The sequence below is a fragment of the Acanthaster planci genome, linkage group LG08 (assembly GCF_054643075.1).
Source record: "Acanthaster planci isolate LZ-2023a linkage group LG08, COTS_SCS, whole genome shotgun sequence".
NCBI lineage: Eukaryota > Metazoa > Echinodermata > Asteroidea > Valvatida > Acanthasteridae > Acanthaster > Acanthaster planci.
Window position 1 is genome coordinate 7,234,448 of NC_141784.1, and position 20,798 is coordinate 7,255,245.

The following is a 20,798-nucleotide window of genomic DNA, read 5'->3' on the forward strand; positions in this document are numbered from 1 at the left end:
GCATTACAGCGATGGGGCACTTTGTTCTGGAAGCCTTCGTTGGGACGGGGTCTGTGTCCCGGGCGGGCTTGTGTGCCTCGACATCTTGTCTTCGACAAAAAGTCGTAAAGAAGTCACTTGACTTGCTCCCCTCAAGGTGCATTCTACGAAATCACTAAATTCCTGTTGTCGAGTACAGTAATATTTTGTGATTCCACGGGAGTGCCATAATCATGCAGGAGCAAGTGTAGAGCTTCTTTTCTATAAGTCAAGCATTTTGTACTAATGGATTCTAACTCAGGATAATTTGTTCACAAAAACCTTAAACTTCTGGACCTATTTGCACACACAGGCTACATTTACACCTGAGCGTGAGGTTTAAGTACCATTTGGGGGCAGGACAAAAAAGACAAATCGTGGTTAATCCTTAAATTAAGGAATTTGATTTAGCGGTCATTATCTTGAATTTCCAGTAAGACACACGAGGCCACCCTCTTCCTAAGCGTCACCAGGCGGCGATATTTCTCATCGATTTTGCACTTGGGTGTGTATTTAGTGCTGTGCGCAGCCATCAAGCAACCTTGTCCTGGGATAGTGAACGGGGACTAGTTTCAGTCCTTTCTGTGCGTCACACTCCCGGGATATCTGATTTTAATATAAAGAGATCAAAACAAGAATTTAGTCACTATGGAGAAGCAGATCCTGATTCGATGCATTACGAAAATGAGTTGTGGCGTTTGGAACTATGACTTAGTGCACCAAGCGCCCTCTAGAAAATGAGCCCAACCCATTTTATCTCCTCCATAACGGACCATGTACCAGAACTATTTAAGGCACCAAATAAATGATTGGCGGTTTTATCGGCTATTGTAAGGAATCAATGCTCTGAACAAGAGCAAAAAGAAATTGTATTAATACATATACTAGGATCGCCGTGATTTTGCACTTCGTTTGACATAGGTACAAATGCATTTACAATGAACTCAAGTTTTTATATCTTTGGTGACAGTGTTGCAGATTTAATTATACCTTTTCATAACTTTCCCACAAAGGCCATTTTTATCGATAATGTACTTTCATTTTGAAATGTTTGACAATTTTCTACATTTACACGAGATCGCAATTATTCTGCAGAACCATGATTCCACAATTCGCAATGAAAAGATCTGTTCTCTGTTATAATCCATGGACGATAAATCAAAGTGGAATACCCCTCGAGGAAGAATTCTATTTGAATTTGCTACGTACATGTAAATGGTTGCCAAATAACACAGAACTGGTGGTTATGTTTAAAAGTTTGGAGATTGAATTGCTTATGTAATACATTTAAAAACAGCAATTAAAATTCAATATAATTTTGTTTCTTGTTGAGATGGTTGGTGTATGGCGTTAAAATAGCGAACGGGTTAGAGAAGAGCTTTGATTTCATCATACAGCACAAGAACCAGGGCGCCACCAGTACCACGCAGAATGTTGGAAAAGGCCCCTTTGAAGAAGGCTGTTTGACCCTCCTGTTTGAAGATCTTTTTCTAACAGTCAATGGTGTTCTTGTACAAGATGTCCTTGCGGCCTGATTGCATCATCATACGGCGACGGACAGTGTCAAAGGGGTAGCTGACAACACCTGAGCCTGTGGTCACCACCTGGGCAATCATCCAGCTCACGATGATGTTATTGTACTGGGAGGGGCCGGGATCAGTCCCTTTACGGTGTCATAAGTGCCGAAGTAGGCAGCCCTGTAGATGATGATACCCTGGACGGATACTCCAAAGCCTCGATACAGACCATGAATTCCATCTGACTTGGCGATCTTGACCAAGCAAACGCCTAGCCCCTTGAACTGCCGGCCACTCCCGTCATGCCGCCAATGTCAGCTGCCAAGCGTGTCCTGGCGAAGTCCAGAGGGTAGACGAAGCAGAGCGAGGTGGCGCCGGCCGCCCCACCGGAGGCAAGATTCCCGATGAAATAGCGGGCAAACTGCGTGCGCTTGTCCACCCCGCTGAGGAAGAGCTGCGTGTAGTTGTCCTTAAAGGCAAAGTTGAGGGCTTGAGTCGGAAAGTAGCGGATAACATCGGCCAGGTTTCCTCGCCAGAGAGAAGTGAATCCTTGTTCTTTGACAACAGGGCGGAGACAGTCAATGATGCCTTTGTATTGCCTATCTGCTGCAATCTGCGTCGAGGCAGCTTAAACCTATTCAAACAAAAAATACAAGATGTTGTCAGTTCGGTTAGCAGTGCAGTTTGTAGCTGATGAGTGTTAGTTTCATTAGAGGTTAGTGGCGTACTTGAAGCAGGAGCTTGACGCGCTCAATCGGTGCCACGGCTGTCTTGGAAATAGCTGCAGCAGTTCCGCCAGCCATTAAGTCCTTTATAAAGGACGTCACGTCGAAGCCGGACATTGCAAAAAGTTTCTGTCGCTAACCCTACAAAAGTCAAAAACAAATGAAATCTACGACTAGTGTCTTAGAATTCTTCACTCGAGCACGCGAACACGTACACGCAGTGCTGATGGCACGTTCTGGTAACTTTGCGTAAGTTGTGCCATGTGCCACTTTCTGAGTGTGGTTAGTGGTTGGCATTCTCATGCGCGCAACGTCATTTCTGATTGGTCAGAATTTTTACGTCAGGTGGCGATGATGATCAAGTAACATTACTCTTCTTGTGAAAAATGACCAAGATTAAATTATGGCTTTTTCACCTCTGCCTTATTCGCAAATCAGCCATCTTGAATTGAAAGCGAATCCGAGGTATTTTTTTAAATCTCAGCACCTGAGAATAAAAAATTGTCGCACTGAAATAAGACTTCATAAACAAAATAATGACAGCTATACTGACGAAAAATAAAAAATCGTGATTAATTACGTTAAGCCAAATTAAAAGAAAAAGATTGGAAGTGAGGCATGGAACACCAAATAGTCTGGCATCATCTCATTTCACAATTATTACATTGAATTCGGATAGATTCCGGGAACACAATTCAAAAATGCATCCCCGTGAGTACTTTTTGACTAAAACCTGCATTCTAAATGTGACACTCCAATCTAGGATTTTGGTTTCATTATGCTTCCGATTCAAAATCTAACATTTCTTTTCTGTTATTAATGTGAACTGATTTTGCGTACATATGCGTTTTACATAACTTATCTTAGGCCCCCTAATGTCGTGATGTCGGAATCTTACAGCGCTTACATGCAATTAAAATTTTGAAAGCGCGCCCGCTGGTATGGCACGATTTAATCTTCACGTTTTGTGAGTGAGGCCCTCCCAAAAGTATGTAATCATTGGCCCATTGCACTTTTTAAAAACATTATTTTTAACCAGCTGGACTTTCAAAGTTTAACTGTTAAGCCGCTTTTTAAATTTGAATTCTTGCAAGAATTTTGCCGAACATGGGGGTAGTTTTGTGCTCGAAAAGGAGGGAAATTGTTACGTTTTGTTTCCTAGGAAAAAAGGGCCAACAGCAAAAAAGTGGCCTTTGGACAAATTGTAATTAAGAAGTGAACGGCAAAATGAAAACGACGATTCATCAAAGGTCGGCTGTGGACTGGTACATGTGAAGTCTGAGATGTACACACAAACAAGAGCCTTGTTTTCTGGCTTTTATATTTTAATTAAAACAAAAAAGAAACTGTGTCTGCAATGCAACAGTTTTTTATAGCTTTTATAGACAACGGTTCTGTGGCTACTTCTCACGATGTTATTGGCCGTGACAGTCAAACAATGATGGTAGATGACGGTCTCATGGAAAGGATCTGGACCCGGCAGACAGAAGTTAATGAAGCTACCGAGCGGCCGTCTTACCATACAAAGCTACAAAGGTAATAATACAAAAGCTTGCCCGACGTTGTTTATCGAATTCGTGTATGGTATCAATGGTTATACAATGGCAAGAGAGCCAATCATCGTCAGTATTCGCCGCAGTAAAACGGCTGCGGGTGGCCTCATTCTGTATATTATATCAGTACACACAGCAAAAGATTTTGTGTACAGTCCATCGAAGTTTTGTTATAGCGCCCTCTTTTGTAGTGACGATGACGTCACGGATTTGAAGCGCAAATGTCAAAGATGGCGGCATAATGATCATGATTGCGCTGTAATCCGCGGAACAAAACAGTGAGTTTTAATTTACGATTATCACCTTTGGTGTCTCTGGAATACGACAATAAAAACATGGATGAGCACGTAAGGATATAAAGATTGTTTACATGTTATATTTTGGTTCTAAGTGTTTGCCATAATAAGTTTATAGGCCTAGTTAAAAGATTTGACAATGAATGTTTGATGGCATGTTATGGTTCTACATCACGATTTCCTGGCCTGGCTCTGAGTGACAGGGCATGAACCAGGCCTGTACATAGTTATAATTTCCTTTCCCTACAGTCAGTTAGTTATTGACGGTCCTTACATTTAGGGGACTGTGCATTTTGGTCCCCCATTGCTGTAGACATGAGCATTTGGGACCGCAATGGAAATAACATGAATTTACAATGTAATGTTTTTTTTTTCTGTGTTACTGTTAGACCATGGAGGTAGAATCTCCATGGTTAGACCTATCCCTAGTAATAGTATTACTATTATTAGGCGAATAAATCAAATCAAAAACATGATACTAAGCCTTGCTTCAGGTATGTCAGGAAGAAAGAGTTCCGTAATGGGGATTGGAAATTTGGGGACCCAGTTCCTACATGTACATGTTGTAGGCCTATGATAGAATTGAAAGCTACGTCAGGAGTAATTGCAGAATACCCCGCCACGTGAAAATACCCCCTAAAAATCCGTGGCTGCATAGTCAAGTGGAGGTTGTTATCCTTGCTGCATCAAGGTACTTGTTGTGTACAGCATTGAAGTCATTCTTGAGAACGAAGCACTGCAACACAAAATGAATGGGGAAGGCAGAAGAATTTTCCCAAGTCCAATTTGGGTCCCTGGGAGCAGCTACACGGATACAGGGATAGGAAGTGGGCTTTGTGCGTCCTGCAATGCAAAGTGAATGGGGATGGCAGAAGAATTTTGTAAGTCCAGTGTGGGTCCCGGGGAGCGGATATGGGGATACGAAGTGGGCCTTGCGTCCTGCAACACAAAGTGAATTGGGAAGGCCGAAGAATTTTCCTGAGTCCAATGTGGGTCCCGGGGAGCGGCTACGCGGATATGGGGATAGGAAGTGGGCCTTGTGAATGGAAGCGTGACTCCATATCCGTGGCTAAGAGGTGGGCAAGGTGAGTGGCGGGGTATTCTGCAATTGTGCCGAAAACTACATTTTAACTTTTGAATTCACCTTGGTAGATGACTGTGATATTATGCTCAACAATGGTCAGTAGGGTTGATGCTATCAAAAAGTTCAGGGTTTTGAGTTTTGAGGGAAGTTATGAGGGGAAACTGTGAGTGTTTTAACACGTGCCTCATTGTGGATTCAAATTGCATGGCTTGTTTATCAGAAAGAAAGTAAAATTTTCTCACAATTTGCAATTTGAAGAAATAGGATCAGTGCAATAAAGAGAGTGTTGCCCTTTTTTGGGGGGGGACTTAACAGTTTTGCAAGATTAGGATGACAACAAGCTGGGGTCCCTAAATATACAATCTCCTCTATACATAAATAGGGCCTAGGCCTAATTATGAATTGTAGAATTTTCCCTTAAAATGTCATGAATGTTACAACAGCCATCAGAGAGTAAAAGTGCCTTAAAAGTGGAATTTAGCTAAGACAATTCCTGTTGCATTTACTCAGAATACATTTTTCATGTAGGTTTTTCAGACAGGTTTCGTACATGTACTACTGTCAGCCTACAGCAGTACAGGGGCATCAAGTGTTTGTTTGTACGCATATGTACATGTACATGTATAAGCCTACATGTACATATTTACATGTAGGCCTACATGTACGTCGACACGTACATATAAGCATACATCATGTACATGTATTTATGGAACTCTTGATCCTAGACATGCTATAAGGGAGACGGGTCTACATTTTGACTTTTGGATTCACTTATGATGACATCATACTCAGTAACTGTCAATGTTGGGTTGATGATCAGATGATGTGGATTTGAGTTTTGAGGGTAGTTACGAGGAGAAACTGAGTGTTTTAACACATGTCACATGCATGACATACATGTAGTAAGGTCAAATTTGCTTGGCTGGTTTGTCAGTTCCATGTATGTTACATGCAGTAAGAAAGTCACATTTTCTCACAACTTACAATTTGAAATCCCCCCCAAAAAAGGCTCAGCGCGTCAGTGTCTACAAATTCTCCTTGTTCCGGAGAACGATTCCTTCGTGGAATAACCTCCCTGCATCAGCCACCTCTGCTTCATTCTTCTTGTTCGAAACTACACTCAGCACACACTAGATAATTCACATCTTATCTTTGGTGCGATATCCCAATGTGAGGGGACTTTGTCAAGTACATGTAGCAGCATAGAAGTAGCCAAATAGAAAGAGAGTGTTGCCTGTTCTTTTTTTGGGGGGGGGACTGACAGGTGTTGCAAGATTAAAATGACAAAAAACTGGGGGATCCCCAAATACACAATCTCCACTTTTAGGACACCTGCAGGAAAGAGTTCCATACATGGACATCACTTGAAACCCTGTGCATACATGTACATGTAAACCCTAGTATGGGACTCGTCTGAAAAATTCTAAGCATTTCTCTAACATGTCTACTTACATAACTGCAAGTCACTACTCTGTGTAACTTGCAGTCCTAAGACTTCCGTGGGTTTGTAATGCTATGAGTTTTTTAATGCAGCCCAGTTGTCAAATCAGGGTACATTTCTGTTCTGAACAAATTTCACTTTCTCATCAAGTCTTCTCCCCAAAAGCTGTCAAAACTGATTTAATCTCTTGAAATCTGATGAATCATGGTTTTAAGACTATGCAACTGACTACACAGTTAGGTTTTTATTCATCACCCTCTCATTCCCAAATGAAAACGATCGAAATACTGGTACATTGCACACTTTGCATGCATCACACAGCATGGAGGAAGGAAGGATTGCCTAATTATCAATTTATCCATCGAAAATAGTTGTTTTTAAATTTCATTTGGTGTGATTGAGGATTCACATTTACCCCTGTACACGTAACGTACCGGTACATGTATGTCCGGCAGAAAAAAATTGTGCATTATATACATACATGTACATGTACATGTAGGCAGTACTGGTACATGTGTGGCACCAGTGATTAAGATCATAGAGGTACATGTAAAATGTACATGTAGGAATGATGACTGTATAATGATCAGAGACAATAATTACATTTCAAAGTGTTCACTGTACACGTACTGTACATGTAGCTGTTCTCTGTTCCCCTCATGTTTAGATTTTAGCATTTCTTTGTACATGTATAGGGTAAGTATTATCAAAATTAGCCTTTATCTTGAAATAAGGAATTTCACACTGATTCAATAAGAAATAAATAAATCCAAGCTTCTTTGCAGGACTGAACTGCTGAACCTGACAGTTGTGGATCACTTTCTGTCATCGTCATTTTTCACGTGGACAGTGACTAACAGAGCACTCTGTTTGAAACCTAAAACCTTAAAAGAAACTGATTCTTTTGAGAATCTCACATATTGTTTCTTGTGTATTTCTTGGGATTGTTTTGGCTACTTGTTTTAAATAAAATTTTACTAAATTGTAGCATTGTTGGCTATCCCATAAACATGTTGTAAAATTGAACATACATGTATGGGGTAATAAAGTACAAATGTTTCTGTCATTTTAGGCACATTGTTGCAACCACACAGTTTGTCTGTTTGAGGTTTGTATTGAGGTACAGTAAACTACGCTTACATGTATGTACCTGTAATGTACATGTACATGTACCGGTACATGTACATGTACATCTTGGCTGCACCCAAGCTGCACCCAAATGTGCTGCACATACATGTATTCTCCATTGTAAGCCGCTGACCTATATTGTGGGTATTGTCAAATGCGCATTCAACCTTTTGTTGGGCCACTCTTAAATAGCTTACTGTTGCCCGTGGCCTTGTATTTGGTACTGTGAACCAAAACAACTTAGCAAGTTGTACAAGTGTTATGCTGCTTTTAAACCTCTGTATACCAGTACATGCTGTATTGTACATGTATAAACCGTACATGTGTACTTGTACATGTATAAACCGTACATGTGTACTTGTACATGTATAAACCGTACATGTGTACTTGTACATGTATAAACCGTACATGTGTACTTGTACATGTATAAACCGTACATGTGTACTTGTACTTGTGGACTTTACAGGCAGTGGGCACCCCTCAAACTGTCAAAGGAACATTTTCAAGAAACATTGGAGGATTGAGGCTGAATGTAATTTTTTTGATAGATAATCAAAGGATTTTGAAGGATTGAGGGTGATGCCTAGCAAAAAGGCCGGAGGGGGGAGCCTGAACAGTGCAATTATAATGTACATGTACAGTGTACATGTACATACATGTATATGTACGTTCCGTACTTGTACATGTATGCATACATGTACATGTATGTGTACGTCAGTGTTCTAGCTAGGACCATTTTAGTGCCAGATAAATTTTTGGATTGCAAAGCATAGCAAGCACAATGAGTGGAGCTCGCGCAGCTCATAGCCGGACTGGATTTGCAACCTCTATTGATACTGCTGTTTGGCTGGTCTTGAGCCAAGACTATGAACATGTGCACGCTGCTTCAGGGGAGGCTACATTACCAGATTACAATGTATGTATCCCCTCGTTTCACGTCCGGGTCTCATAACAATGCTACATGTAGCTAGACATTCTCAACGCTTTCTGATGCTTGAAATACAATTGAATTGGCACATTTTAATTTATATTTCAATTCATTTTTTTAAAAATTTATGCTGGGCAGCACAGCCAATTTGAACCCGAGAGCCGGGCGGAAATTTGCAGTACTGGGTGGTGCTGCCTGGCGCTGCCCACCATGGCTAGAACACTGGTGTACATGTTGTTCAGTGGATATAATACTTGTACGGTACCGGTGCTGTACTCCTGCTTACTCAGTGCTGTTCAGTAACACTGAAGTCACATGTAGGTGTATGTATTGGTACAATAACCTCAGTTGCTTATTTGATGTACATTTAATTGAATTTTAACTTGCACAGATTATTGACCCTTCCTTCTTAAATAGCATTTTCATCTGTTATATAACTTACCGGTATGTGTAGTCCTATAGATCTCTTTAGATTTTGAAGTCATTTTCTAACAAGGCTAACGAGAACTGACCTTTGACTATGCATATGTACATGCACACCTGTACATTTGTGCACTATTGTACATGTACATTGTACAATGTACATGTATATGTACAGATGTACATGTACTGGTACATGTATATTCCCAAGTCTGCCCTTGTAGCAGAGTGTAGCCTTGATCTTAACTTTTTTCTCATGGCCTGGTACCTCAATTCTCCCACTTCAATTTACTATTCATCTTGTGCAGTGATGCACAATGACACTAAGAAATCTACACCTACATTGTGCCCAATAACTTCAATTCCATTGGTACAATGTACAGTACTTGGTACGGTAGTGTCAACTGTTGCTTTTGTACCAATAGGTAGTTTCTCACGACGATTTCAATTCTTATGGGAATTGTCAAATGAGCAGCAGACTTTGTAAATTGTAAGGCACTGGATGTTGAGTTCTAGGACTTGTCTTGTCAACAGTGCATTTGCGGTATTTTTTCCTTGGGGATCTGCACACCATGTACCAGCATTTGGGTTGATTTACATGTACATGTATGTGCATTCATGTCCATTTGGTCTTCAAGTGCAGAGGATGCTGAGCATCACATTTGCTGAGGTGGAACCTGTAAGTTAAATTGTTCATATTCAAGATTGTTCGCTCAGAATAGCAGCCTTCATTTGTAAATGTAAAAATAAGTTATACATGTATGTTGGTGCCTACTTTTAATAAAGGAACGATGTCCATGCACACTGGTTTTCTTGCGCACTGTGCATTGGTGCAATTTTGTAAGACAGGAGCAAAAAGCAAATCTACCTTTAAATGCTCATTAAATGAAAAAAACTTTTTTGTGAAGTCCTAGAACGTGATAATTCTGGTTCCAAGTTACTGGTAATTGTTAAATTTGCTACACATGTGTGGTACCTATTGTACACCTATGGGTAGCTCATGCATGTGATACAACTGCCCTCTTACCACCGACAGAATTTCACCTGTGAAACAGTTTGACCCCTGCCATTACCACAGTAGCTTATTCATCTTCAGCACAAGATGCTTGATTGTGTACGTACCTGTAAACATGGCTGAATTTATTTTTTTTTTGTTCGTGACTGAAATTTGAGAAAAAGAATTGCTAATCTGACTTGTGTATAATAATTGTAATGACATTGGAAGGTGATCAGCATTCCTAGAGTGTTGGGATGTCACTTGGTAAACTTGTACAACCTTGGCCAATCCAAATTGCCAATCATCGCCAAGGCATTGTATGTATGAATCACATGATGCACTGCAGACAGACAGATCATGTTTCTGTCTAAAGACAACAGTATCTGAGATATTATTGTAGTCCAGTGTACTTCTGTACATGTAACTCAGTGTTTTTGTTAACTGTTATGGTCAGTGGTGAGATTATTTACATGTAGTGGTTGTCATATTTACTCAAGCTGTGAGTATAACGTCACTGTTTTTTGATTCACATACATGTACATCATTTTGACTAGTTTTCTTTATTTCTTTCAGATGTGAATGAGACATTGTTTCAACATGGCATCAACCAAGTAAACTCAGTGCTGCCACCAGTAACAACCAATCTTGGATTTTTTGAACTAGCAAACTTGAAACTTTTTAGTGCTCAAGTGGAGGCTTCACAATGGCTGACAAAACACTTGATGATATTGTTACGCAAATCTTGAAGCAAGACACACAGTCTAGGCTCCAAGCTTCTCATGATTTTCAGATGTACTTGTCAGATGAGGACAGCTTGTTAGTATGTGAGAACTTTGATCGTCTTGTGGATGGTCTTGTATCATGGGTCAACTGCAGTAACTTCAAGGTGAGCTGTTCATGCTGGCATGCATGTATGTTTTGTTTTATAATCAATTGTCAATAGGCCTAATACATCAGTCCAGTTCTGAAGAAATTAAAAACAGGAATTTTGGAGGTGAGCTTAAGCCTTCTGCACTCTTACAAGGCCAGGTACCGGGGGAGGGGTACTAGCACTATAACAAGTAGGGAGAGACTATTAGATACACTGATACTTGGTATGTGCTTGTGTAAGCATGTACATGTAAACCAGACCAATTCACTTTGAGTGGTTGTTGTGTTGACTGAATAGACTGTGATGAGCAGTACATTTATCGGTACAAGGTATGTATGGTACTGTACGTGCATACACTTACATTGGTATCAGCATTGCCACAGGAGGTGTGTGTTATTCTCTGACAACAACCCTTATTGACTGTACATGTATGCAAAATTGTCCTTAAAACCCTTCTATGCTGAAGTCACTCTTTGGGTCATTTGGTAAACACCTCAAAGAAGCACAGCTGTGTTGTGTTGTGCACTGCACTAACTTTCCCTCACAGGAATATCAGATTGCACTTTTGTGCTGCCCAACAACTGTGCTGCACTGTTTCATGTGCATAATTGTGCAGTAAACCAAATGCAGTGAAGAGGACTGCACAAAAGACCCTGGATCATTTTGTGCCGACAACCTACTGTGTACACACTGAACCTGTGCATGTTTGAGTTCCATATAGAAACTACATGCTCACCAGTGACTGTGGGCATTTGTGCACATTTGTGCTGTAAAACCATAGGAGGGTTAATACAGGCAATTTACAATAGTGTGCCTCCGAGATATTACAACGCGTTGGCCAATCACAATGTGCAAAATCTGTCGACCCAATGCGTGTTTGGAAAGGGTCGACAGATTTCCTGTGTTGTGATTAGCCAACGCGTTGCAACCTCTTGGAGGCACACTATTGTGAATTGCCTGTATTGCAGATGTTTGAAATTGTCCCTTTAGAGCACCTGAAAATCATGAGAGCAACATACGTACATGTATACCGATAACATGCACTGTACACACATGTACAATGTACTTACCGGTATGCCCTGGTCCAAACATCCAGAAAAAATATTGCATTAATTTTAAAAAATTTTTTGTTTCAATTACATGTACACTCCAAGACACCTACACTACTGGAATGAGGGAGAGTCTTTTAACAACAAAAGCCCATCATTTTAAACATGCAACTGTCTGGTCAACCTGCTCACAACAAAAGATTGTACTCAACAATTTATTGTAGCCAAGGACAGTATTTTCCCACTGATACTCTTTACCTCAAATGATAACAATCACATTCAGGCAGTTTTGTTGTCAACCTGTCAAAGAAAATAGTGTAATAGAAGTTTGTGTCATAATGCAATGTACATGTTTGTAAGCTTGTGTACATGTGAAATTTCTCCTGCACATGTAGATCTTCCCTACTGTCACTGGAACATGTATTGTACTCATGCTGTCTTGCACTACATGTACACGAAGATGAATGTACATGTATACTGGTACATGTGCATGTTTGAAAACATGTGCAGCATTGCATACTGTATAACGGTACACATGTAAATGCCAAAATTTGAATATCTGCCCCCAAAGTGTATAGGACATATGTACCGTATTCTAAGCATTGAACCTTCATAAAATCAATATCTTTTACTGTATAGAATGGAGCCCTGTGATGTACATGTATGGATGTACATAGGAAAGCACAATATTAATCAGCTGTCTAGTGATTATGAAATTATTTACAGGTACTTGTCATGTAATACAGTCATTAGAATTCAGCACATGTACAAGTTTCCAAAATTAATGCAGTCTGGCAAAGATTGAATTATATTTTGCACATGTGCAAGGTACATTGTACATGTATATATATGTACAAGTACCACTTGTACATGTACCAGTACATGTACTACATGTACATGCACCAGTATTTTTATGTCCCTGTACACAAACATCTATATGTACATGTACTCATGTACCATACTAAACATACAGAAATTGCCCCGTTAACAGGTTCTGGAGAATTCTGTGGCGGCATGTGATCTCATGTATATCATACTCATCCTCACACTTGAATGATTCCCTTCTTGTTCTGTAGTTGTGTGGACCTACGCTTGATATTTTTACCTATTTTGTGGGGACCAAAAATGTTTTGGGGACATGTACATGTACCTTTACCTTTAAGGCATTGTCCCCATAACGCGGTGAATGCCTACCCACATGTGACATGGTCTCGAAGTTTTATAAAGTGCAGGTGTACATGTACATGTAGTTAGAAATCTTGAACAAATGACCACCAACGGTCAGCAGATAAGTCCAGCTTTGTAAAGGACTGTATCTTTTCATTTCAAAAAGTTTGTAGTTCTTGTCGAAATTATACTAGGCCATAACAAGTTCGACATGGAGTAATACAGGTTGCAAATATGACCAAGGGCAAAAATTGTCTTGAAAGAAGTTAATTTAGGCTAATGTTAATTGTGTATTCCAAATTTATGTATCCAGAAAGTCTCCTTATTCAACAACGTGCAACATGACCTTGTATTAATGATTACGGTGCATATTCTGTACAATTACTGGTATGAGACAGTTTTTTTCCATCCCTATCTGCCTATTGGTCAAGAGTCTGTGTGCAACGCAGAACGTGCCACGCGCGCACCAAGTTCATTGAGGGGGATTCTACTGGACGACTTTCAAAAGGAATACCGGTACATGTATACCATAAATAGACGGGGATGTTGGGGAAACTGAAAGTAAAGTTTTAGAACAAAATTTTTGGGAATCCATCATACAAAACTGTATGTTGACTTCCTTTGCCTCTCTGAATAAAATGGTACCAGTATTTATGAATGGAAATACATGTACATGTAAATATGTACTTGGCTGGCCTTGCTTAGGAGAATGAACGCTGATAATGCCCTCACCTGCGGCTCAGGCATAAGTCAGGTCCATTCTCCTGAGCCGGTCTTAAATGTGCATTTAAGACCGGCCAAGCAATATTTATTCCCTTATTAATGCATACGTGTACATGTACATGTAGAAACACACAAAGTCAAATATGAATGGACATGAAGCCCATGTCACTGTACCATAGAGGATCCATGTAATTGTTAAGGGAATGCAGGATATATCCCTCGGTGGTGAACATTACATGCGTTGGTAAAATGTGAGTGCCTACGCAGAGGTTGTTTCTGGGAGATGATTAATATTGTACAAGTGCATGTACATTTACAGTTGTGAACAAAATGCCTGCTCCTTCTCCTTGGTGGTACAGTATACGTACATGTGTACACGTACGTACATGTACATGTGTACATACATGTACACGTACGTACATGTACATATATGTACATGTACATGTATGTACATGACATGCAAGGGAATACTGAAGGCTTACATTTTAACAGCTTTGTTTTTCTTATTAAGAGCCAAGATCTACATGTACATGTTCAAGATGTACATGTACACAATTAGGCACTGACACACAAATGTTTGGTGATCATTTCCTCTCTACTAGTAGTTTCTAAAAAAAGTATGCTTAGAAACAGGAAGTTGGAGGCTTTCAGAAACATGTAAATATTATTCGTATCCATGGGAGTGATGAAATATTGTATTTTTGAATTGATTTTATACACGTGTTGTACATTGGGCACGCATGTCATAAATGAGATTCCTGATGCATGTTATGGCCTTGTTAATCAAGGCTTGTTTGTGGCAGGTATTTTAAGGGAAAATCTGCTAAAGCACTTTGACATGTACAGTACATATACAGTTGTAGTGTACCTTAATGAGTAACTAAAAGTATTGGTAATTTATTAATGAAGGCATATAAACAGAGGGTGGGACATTTTAATAATTGATTTACAATCAAATATTTGAAAGTGATACTGCTTTACACATGTTCAAAATGCATGCCTACATGTAGTGCTTGTAGATAACAGATTGCACAGTCGACATGTTAATGTACCGACACGTGTGTACATGTAACTTGCACGAGATGCACTTCAAGTACATGTATCTACGGTACACCCTGCGCATGTGCATGTACATGTACAGTACATGTACGTGTACAAGTACACTATTGACATCGACTTGTGTAGGTGTGGGATTTTCCCAGGCTGTTTCCCAGCATCATGTTTTGTAGTTTCAAATTTATCATGCAATTTGCATGGAAACATTCATAGAGAGTTGCTGTTTCCTCAGGTTTATAGTCAATACATTGTACATACATGTACATATGCCCACTGAATCCCTATTGCAGAACAAGTGGTCAGTAAAATCAGTGTTATCAGCCCCTCCCCCACCCTTGAGCTACATAGTCTACATCTAGTGGATCATGCATCCAGATGATCATGTAGTAAAATTGGTTGATTTTTACCCTGTGGCATCAGAATCACCAGTAGAGCTGAATCATTTTGTTAAAACAAGGTTCAATCATGAATGGCTATATTGATCGAGAGATGATAGCCTCGTGTATGCTGTCATACTGTCTCAGTGGCTAATTTTAGCACTCAGTGCGCACATCCATGGATGCCCATAAAACAGAACCTGGATATCTGGGCCAACACTGCAGCATATTTATAATACTGTACATGTCGCTTTTTAAGATACTGTCTGCTAGACATTCACGTGGGCTTGCAGCTGCCCCCTCCCCTTTGGTTTTGTTTTTTCTTTGTTTTTGATGGGTGTTAGTTTGTTTCATAATAATGTTAATATACATGTACATGTACAGCTCTACAAAATAAGTTGGAGAAACTTTTAAAATTTATTTTACTGCCCTGTTCTTATCTACGTGTATTTATGTGTTGATCTACATTTACTATTGTTCTTATTGTTTCCTGTTTAACCAGTTGGAGAGCCCCTCGACAGAAACCATGTTTCTTTTGGGTAATCCAGCTGGTGCTGGTTAAATACTGTTTATTTGTATTTTGTACATGTATGTCCTGTGTATTCTCTCTCTCTTGTAAACTTTGTTATTGTGAAATGTTGATCCCGAAAAACAAAATAAATGAAATAAAATGAAATGGGTCATTCCAGATACATATATTATGGGCTGATTTTTTCATGTCCCTGTCACATCTGACATATGATTTTGTATGTTCAGAACACATTTTCCAAAATCTAAGAGTGCTGAATTAATGCAAATTACCTGCCAAACAAATACCAGTTGTATTACATGTAGTTTGAAATAAATTCTGGTGATATTTCAATGTCAAATATATAGTCAGATGTAACAGGAACACAAAAATGTCACACTTTTGGACCCCTAACGTCTGGAATTACCCACATACCGGTACATTTACATGTATATACCGGTACTAACTAGTACATTTACATGTATATACCGGTACTAACTAGTACATTTACATGTATATACCGGTACTAACTAGTACATTTGCATACATATACTGGTACTAACTAGTACATGTAGGTTTTATTTGGGCAAACTTGAATCTCTCTCACTGCATACATGTTCATTTGTACACGTTGTTCGTGTTTAGTTATGAAATTGAAAACATAAATTTACAGCAGAGTCCTTGACAGCGTGTACTTAAGTTTTATGGTGCAGTACATGTACACTTTACATGTACCTGTAGGTATGTGCATAAATATGCACATGTACATGTATGTTTCATCGTACCGGTAATTAGAAGCTTCAAATGCATCTAGAGACAGTGCTATGATGCACAGTGAATTACATGTACAATGTACGAGTATAATGTCCGATACATGGGTTTAGGCCTACATGTACATGTACATGTATATGTACTGGTACGTATTTTAATTTTGCTTCTACTGGTATTGTCTAGACCTGTACGAAGTATGCACATGTACAGTGTACAATACATTTACAACCACACACTGTACGGTACATCTACATGTACATGTACATGTGTACAATGGGAACATTTTACTCAAAAACTTGACTGCAGGTGCATGTGTCAGTACCATACACTACTTGTACATACTCAAACATTCGAGGCATGCATGATGAGAAACAGTCATGGTAACATGTGAGTGCATTAGTGTTGTTGATTTTTCCTTGTTTTTCTATAGCCAAAAGGCTATGATGACTTTTCTAAAAACATTTAAAAATATGCTTCATGTACATGTACATGTATGTGCCAATATTCAAAGTCACAAAAGGCTTTTTGTTTATTTTATTTGTTTTTAATTGAAGTTACACACTGGCTAAACACAAGGCCTACTACATGTATATGTACATGTGTAGTTCATGTACATTGTACATGTACATGTACCTGTTCATGTCAAACATGTAAGGCTGCTGGTACATGTACATGTGTAGTTCATATGTACATTGTACATGTACCTGTTCATGTCAAACATGTAAGGCTACTGGTACAAGTACATGTACATTGTATGCAATACCATGACATAATCTCAGTGCATGCATGTACAATTTAAATGTACATGTACATGATACAGGACATATGTATTGGTACATGTACATATAAAAGGATCTTTGGAGCAAAAAGTTACTGTGTACCTGTACACATGTACATGTACCGGTATAAAGCAGTGATGCAGCATACATGTATAGTGTACAGTGTACAATGTATGTACATGTACATGAACTAAGTACAATTCACATTGCAGGATTGATTGAAATAGTGTCTGTGTAAAACTCTGGGAATTTTATAATAATATAAATGTATGGTAATGTGTACAGGTGCCGGTACAAGTATTTTGGAAACATTTAATGTCAGCACTGGTACATACATGTACACGCACATCAATGATTTCTGTATGTATGATGCCAACATTACTAGTACTTACATTGTAGTACATGTACATACCGGTACATGTATGTCAACCATTTCAAAGGTCAATGTTAGTGTACCGGGTAGCTTGTTTTTGCACATGTACATGTAGTAGTACTTTGTATTTAAGGTACCAGTACGGTACATGTACATGTATATGTACCTGACATGTAATATCCATCAACTTGTAATAAATTCATTAAATGTTGGTACACTGGATAATGTACACCTGCATTGTACTGTACATGTACATTGTAAATCAGGTTCTGCAGGTATTGGTACCGGTACATGTATATTTACATGAACTCATATGAAATATGATACAGACTTCTTCACAAAGTCAAGTCCAATCTGTGGAATCAACTCTACATGTACATGTGTAGATCATAACACCCATCAGTGCTGATGGCTGTAATATTATCTTGCAAAGGATCTCATTATTTTCCTATATTAAGCGGTTGCTCTTGGAGAGAATGGGTGGGGCCCTTGTGACTTCGGTGCCACCAATTACGGTGCATGTTTTGTACAATTACTGGTGCATACAGTACATGTGCATGTATAATGTACAGTGTAGTGGTAAGTGGTATTTGGTGCATGTTTTGGTACATGTTCGGTATTGTTGTTCATGTACATGTACATGTTCACTGTATGCTTCCTACAATGTATGTACTCACACGTACTGATACTGTACATAAACACATATGCACGTGTATACAGAAGTTGTGAACTCACTGGACAGAATTTTAATTATCAACTTGATAACGTTAATTCTCTTAATATCTTTATCATTTTTTTCTGGATTGCAGGTTTCTCTGTGTGGCCTTGAGTGCCTAACATGTCTGGTTGACAGAATGGAAGAGAAATTTAGAATACACATTGGCACAGGTACATTGTAACTAAGACAGGACTTTACAATCCTAGCAGATGGTCATGGTACACATGTAGGGCCAACCTGTATTTGTGTTTGAAGCAAGATTCATATGGTGTAACTGATTCTATCACATTGCGTCCATCAGTAGACAGGAAAACGATGTACATACACCTATGCTTACAAGTGTGCTTTGTTTCCCATTTCATTATATGTGCATGTATATGTATGTGATTTATCTTGCATTGGTAGTTTGTGTTGATTTGGACTCTGATCATCCACTGTGCTGAGTTATTCATTCACCTAAATCAGGTCTCAAACATTCCCAGCTTATCTTAGTTGGTTTACCCAAACCATTTCAATTTATGACACAATAAAAAGCAATGACATTTTATCAGTCAGATGATCCCATTCTACAAAAAGTGTATCTTTTGTTTGGAGATTTATCACCTTTTCAAACAAAACATATGATTCTTAGATGTGCATAATGAGACAATGATTATTTGCATTCCAACTTGGCTTCAAACTCCAGCCAGGCTTCATCATTAGATTAGGTCTGTTGCACATGATGAGTCATGAGGTGATTCCCAGTTGAGTTAGTGAAATCATAGGTCCATAGTCTATGGTGGAGTGGTACATGAATGTACATGTGTGTACGTGTATCAGACTTGTTCAGGCTCTTGTGACACGTGTAATTCATGTCAATTAATGACAGGAAAATGGAAAATTATACAAATACCATAAGTAACTGTTTGTACCTGTAGAAACCACATCAGAGTTAGCCCTGTCTCTTTTTCTTTTTTCTGTTTTGGGTGGTACATGTAAGTTAGTGATACAGGTTATAACCAATTGAAGTACTGGTACACAACTGTACTGTATGTCACTGCAGGCATTCTGCACATTAAAGATTAATATATGTGTACATATTATACAAGTGGGAGTGTCCGGGAACAGACACATTATTGTTTTAACCCAAGTATACCAGTACATGCGCATATGCATTAATCAGCATCAGTGTCAGTGTGGAAGTTTTAAACGCATTTAATTCCAACACTGTTCTCCTGCTACATTTGTACACATAATACCGTATGTGCGATTAGTACATTTTTGGATCTATTGTAACTAAATGGATGTATCAAATATGTATACATGCGAGCATGCTTTATAATGTGTTTTGAAAGTATATGTACATGTACGTCATTTTTGTTATTGGTTTTAATATTTTTTGTCACTTCATGTGGGTTCGCCAGAAAAAGGATTTGTCCGTCAGTTCTTTTCCAAAAAGTTAAAGTTGAGGTTTTTTGATAAGATTATTGACACATCAATGTGTAATCATTGATACACATGTACATCATTCTGAAGTTCAAATTTTGTACGGTATATGTAAATACATGGACATGTATCTTGATTGAAGTTGCTTTAGGTTTTATCTTGACCTGAATGAATTCATCTTTTGGCATTTCAAGCAAACTAAACGCTGGATTATTTGTTTCTGTCTTACCCACAGTACTACCAGCTGTTGTAGACCGTCTAGGAGATGGGAAAGATCAAGTAAGTATAATGTTTGTAGCCACCGTACAGTATAAAGCTGGATTTCCACTCACGTAAGCAGAGCGGCTGGAGCCAATGGTCTAGATTCTCTATACTTGGTACAATGCATATTTGTGCATACATGTAGGGAAATATGAGTCCCACTGGTAAGCACATTGTAAATTCCCTAGAGTGTTGCTACTGTACATGTCCATTGTACATGTACAGTAGGTACATGTAGACATTATCAGTTTATGTATGCATTTAGCAGTTACTGGAGGCAGTGCCACAACAGTTAATGGTCTACAGACTATTTAGGATGTATAAAGCGGTACATGTATGCTAAAGATCAAGGGTAGCCAGGTTGAAATTCAGAACCATCGCGCAGTCAGACAGCAATAGTTACATCTACATGTAAAGTACATGTACATGTACAGTATAATATGAATACACAGTAGGCCTACCTGTACATGTACATGTACATGAACATTGTACAGTGTAAACTATTGAGTGTACATGTACACTGCAGAGCTGCTACTGTACAGCCAGCGGTCTATAGACCATTTCAGATATATATACTAAAGATCAAGTACATGTACATGTACATCCATAAAGA

General features: G+C 39.0%; 1 protein-coding gene and 1 pseudogene across 16 annotated transcripts in view; one reads left to right on the forward strand and one right to left on the reverse strand.

Moving 5' to 3' along the window:
* Window positions 1–942: 942 nt before the first annotated feature.
* Window positions 943–2,508, reverse strand: LOC110985626 (ADP/ATP translocase 3-like; annotated as a pseudogene).
* Window positions 2,509–3,998: 1,490 nt separating this feature from the next.
* LOC110985623 (CLIP-associating protein 1-A-like) overlaps window positions 3,999–20,798 on the forward strand; it is an 80,222-nt gene continuing 63,422 nt past the window's right edge. For 14 of the 16 annotated variants that reach the window (XM_087139626.1, XM_087139638.1, XM_087139642.1 and 11 more), the window contains exons 1-4: window positions 4,011–4,160; window positions 10,681–10,993; window positions 18,591–18,669; window positions 20,160–20,203. In XM_087139626.1, coding sequence (XP_086995752.1) covers window positions 10,811–10,993; window positions 18,591–18,669; window positions 20,160–20,203 — 306 coding nt within the window. In that variant the 5' untranslated portion in view covers window positions 4,011–4,160; window positions 10,681–10,810. Of the gene's footprint in view, window positions 4,161–9,497; window positions 9,790–10,680; window positions 10,994–18,590; window positions 18,670–20,159; window positions 20,204–20,798 lie in introns of those variants that run through there. The other 2 variants (XM_087139627.1, XM_087139628.1) reach the window with 2 other exon arrangements.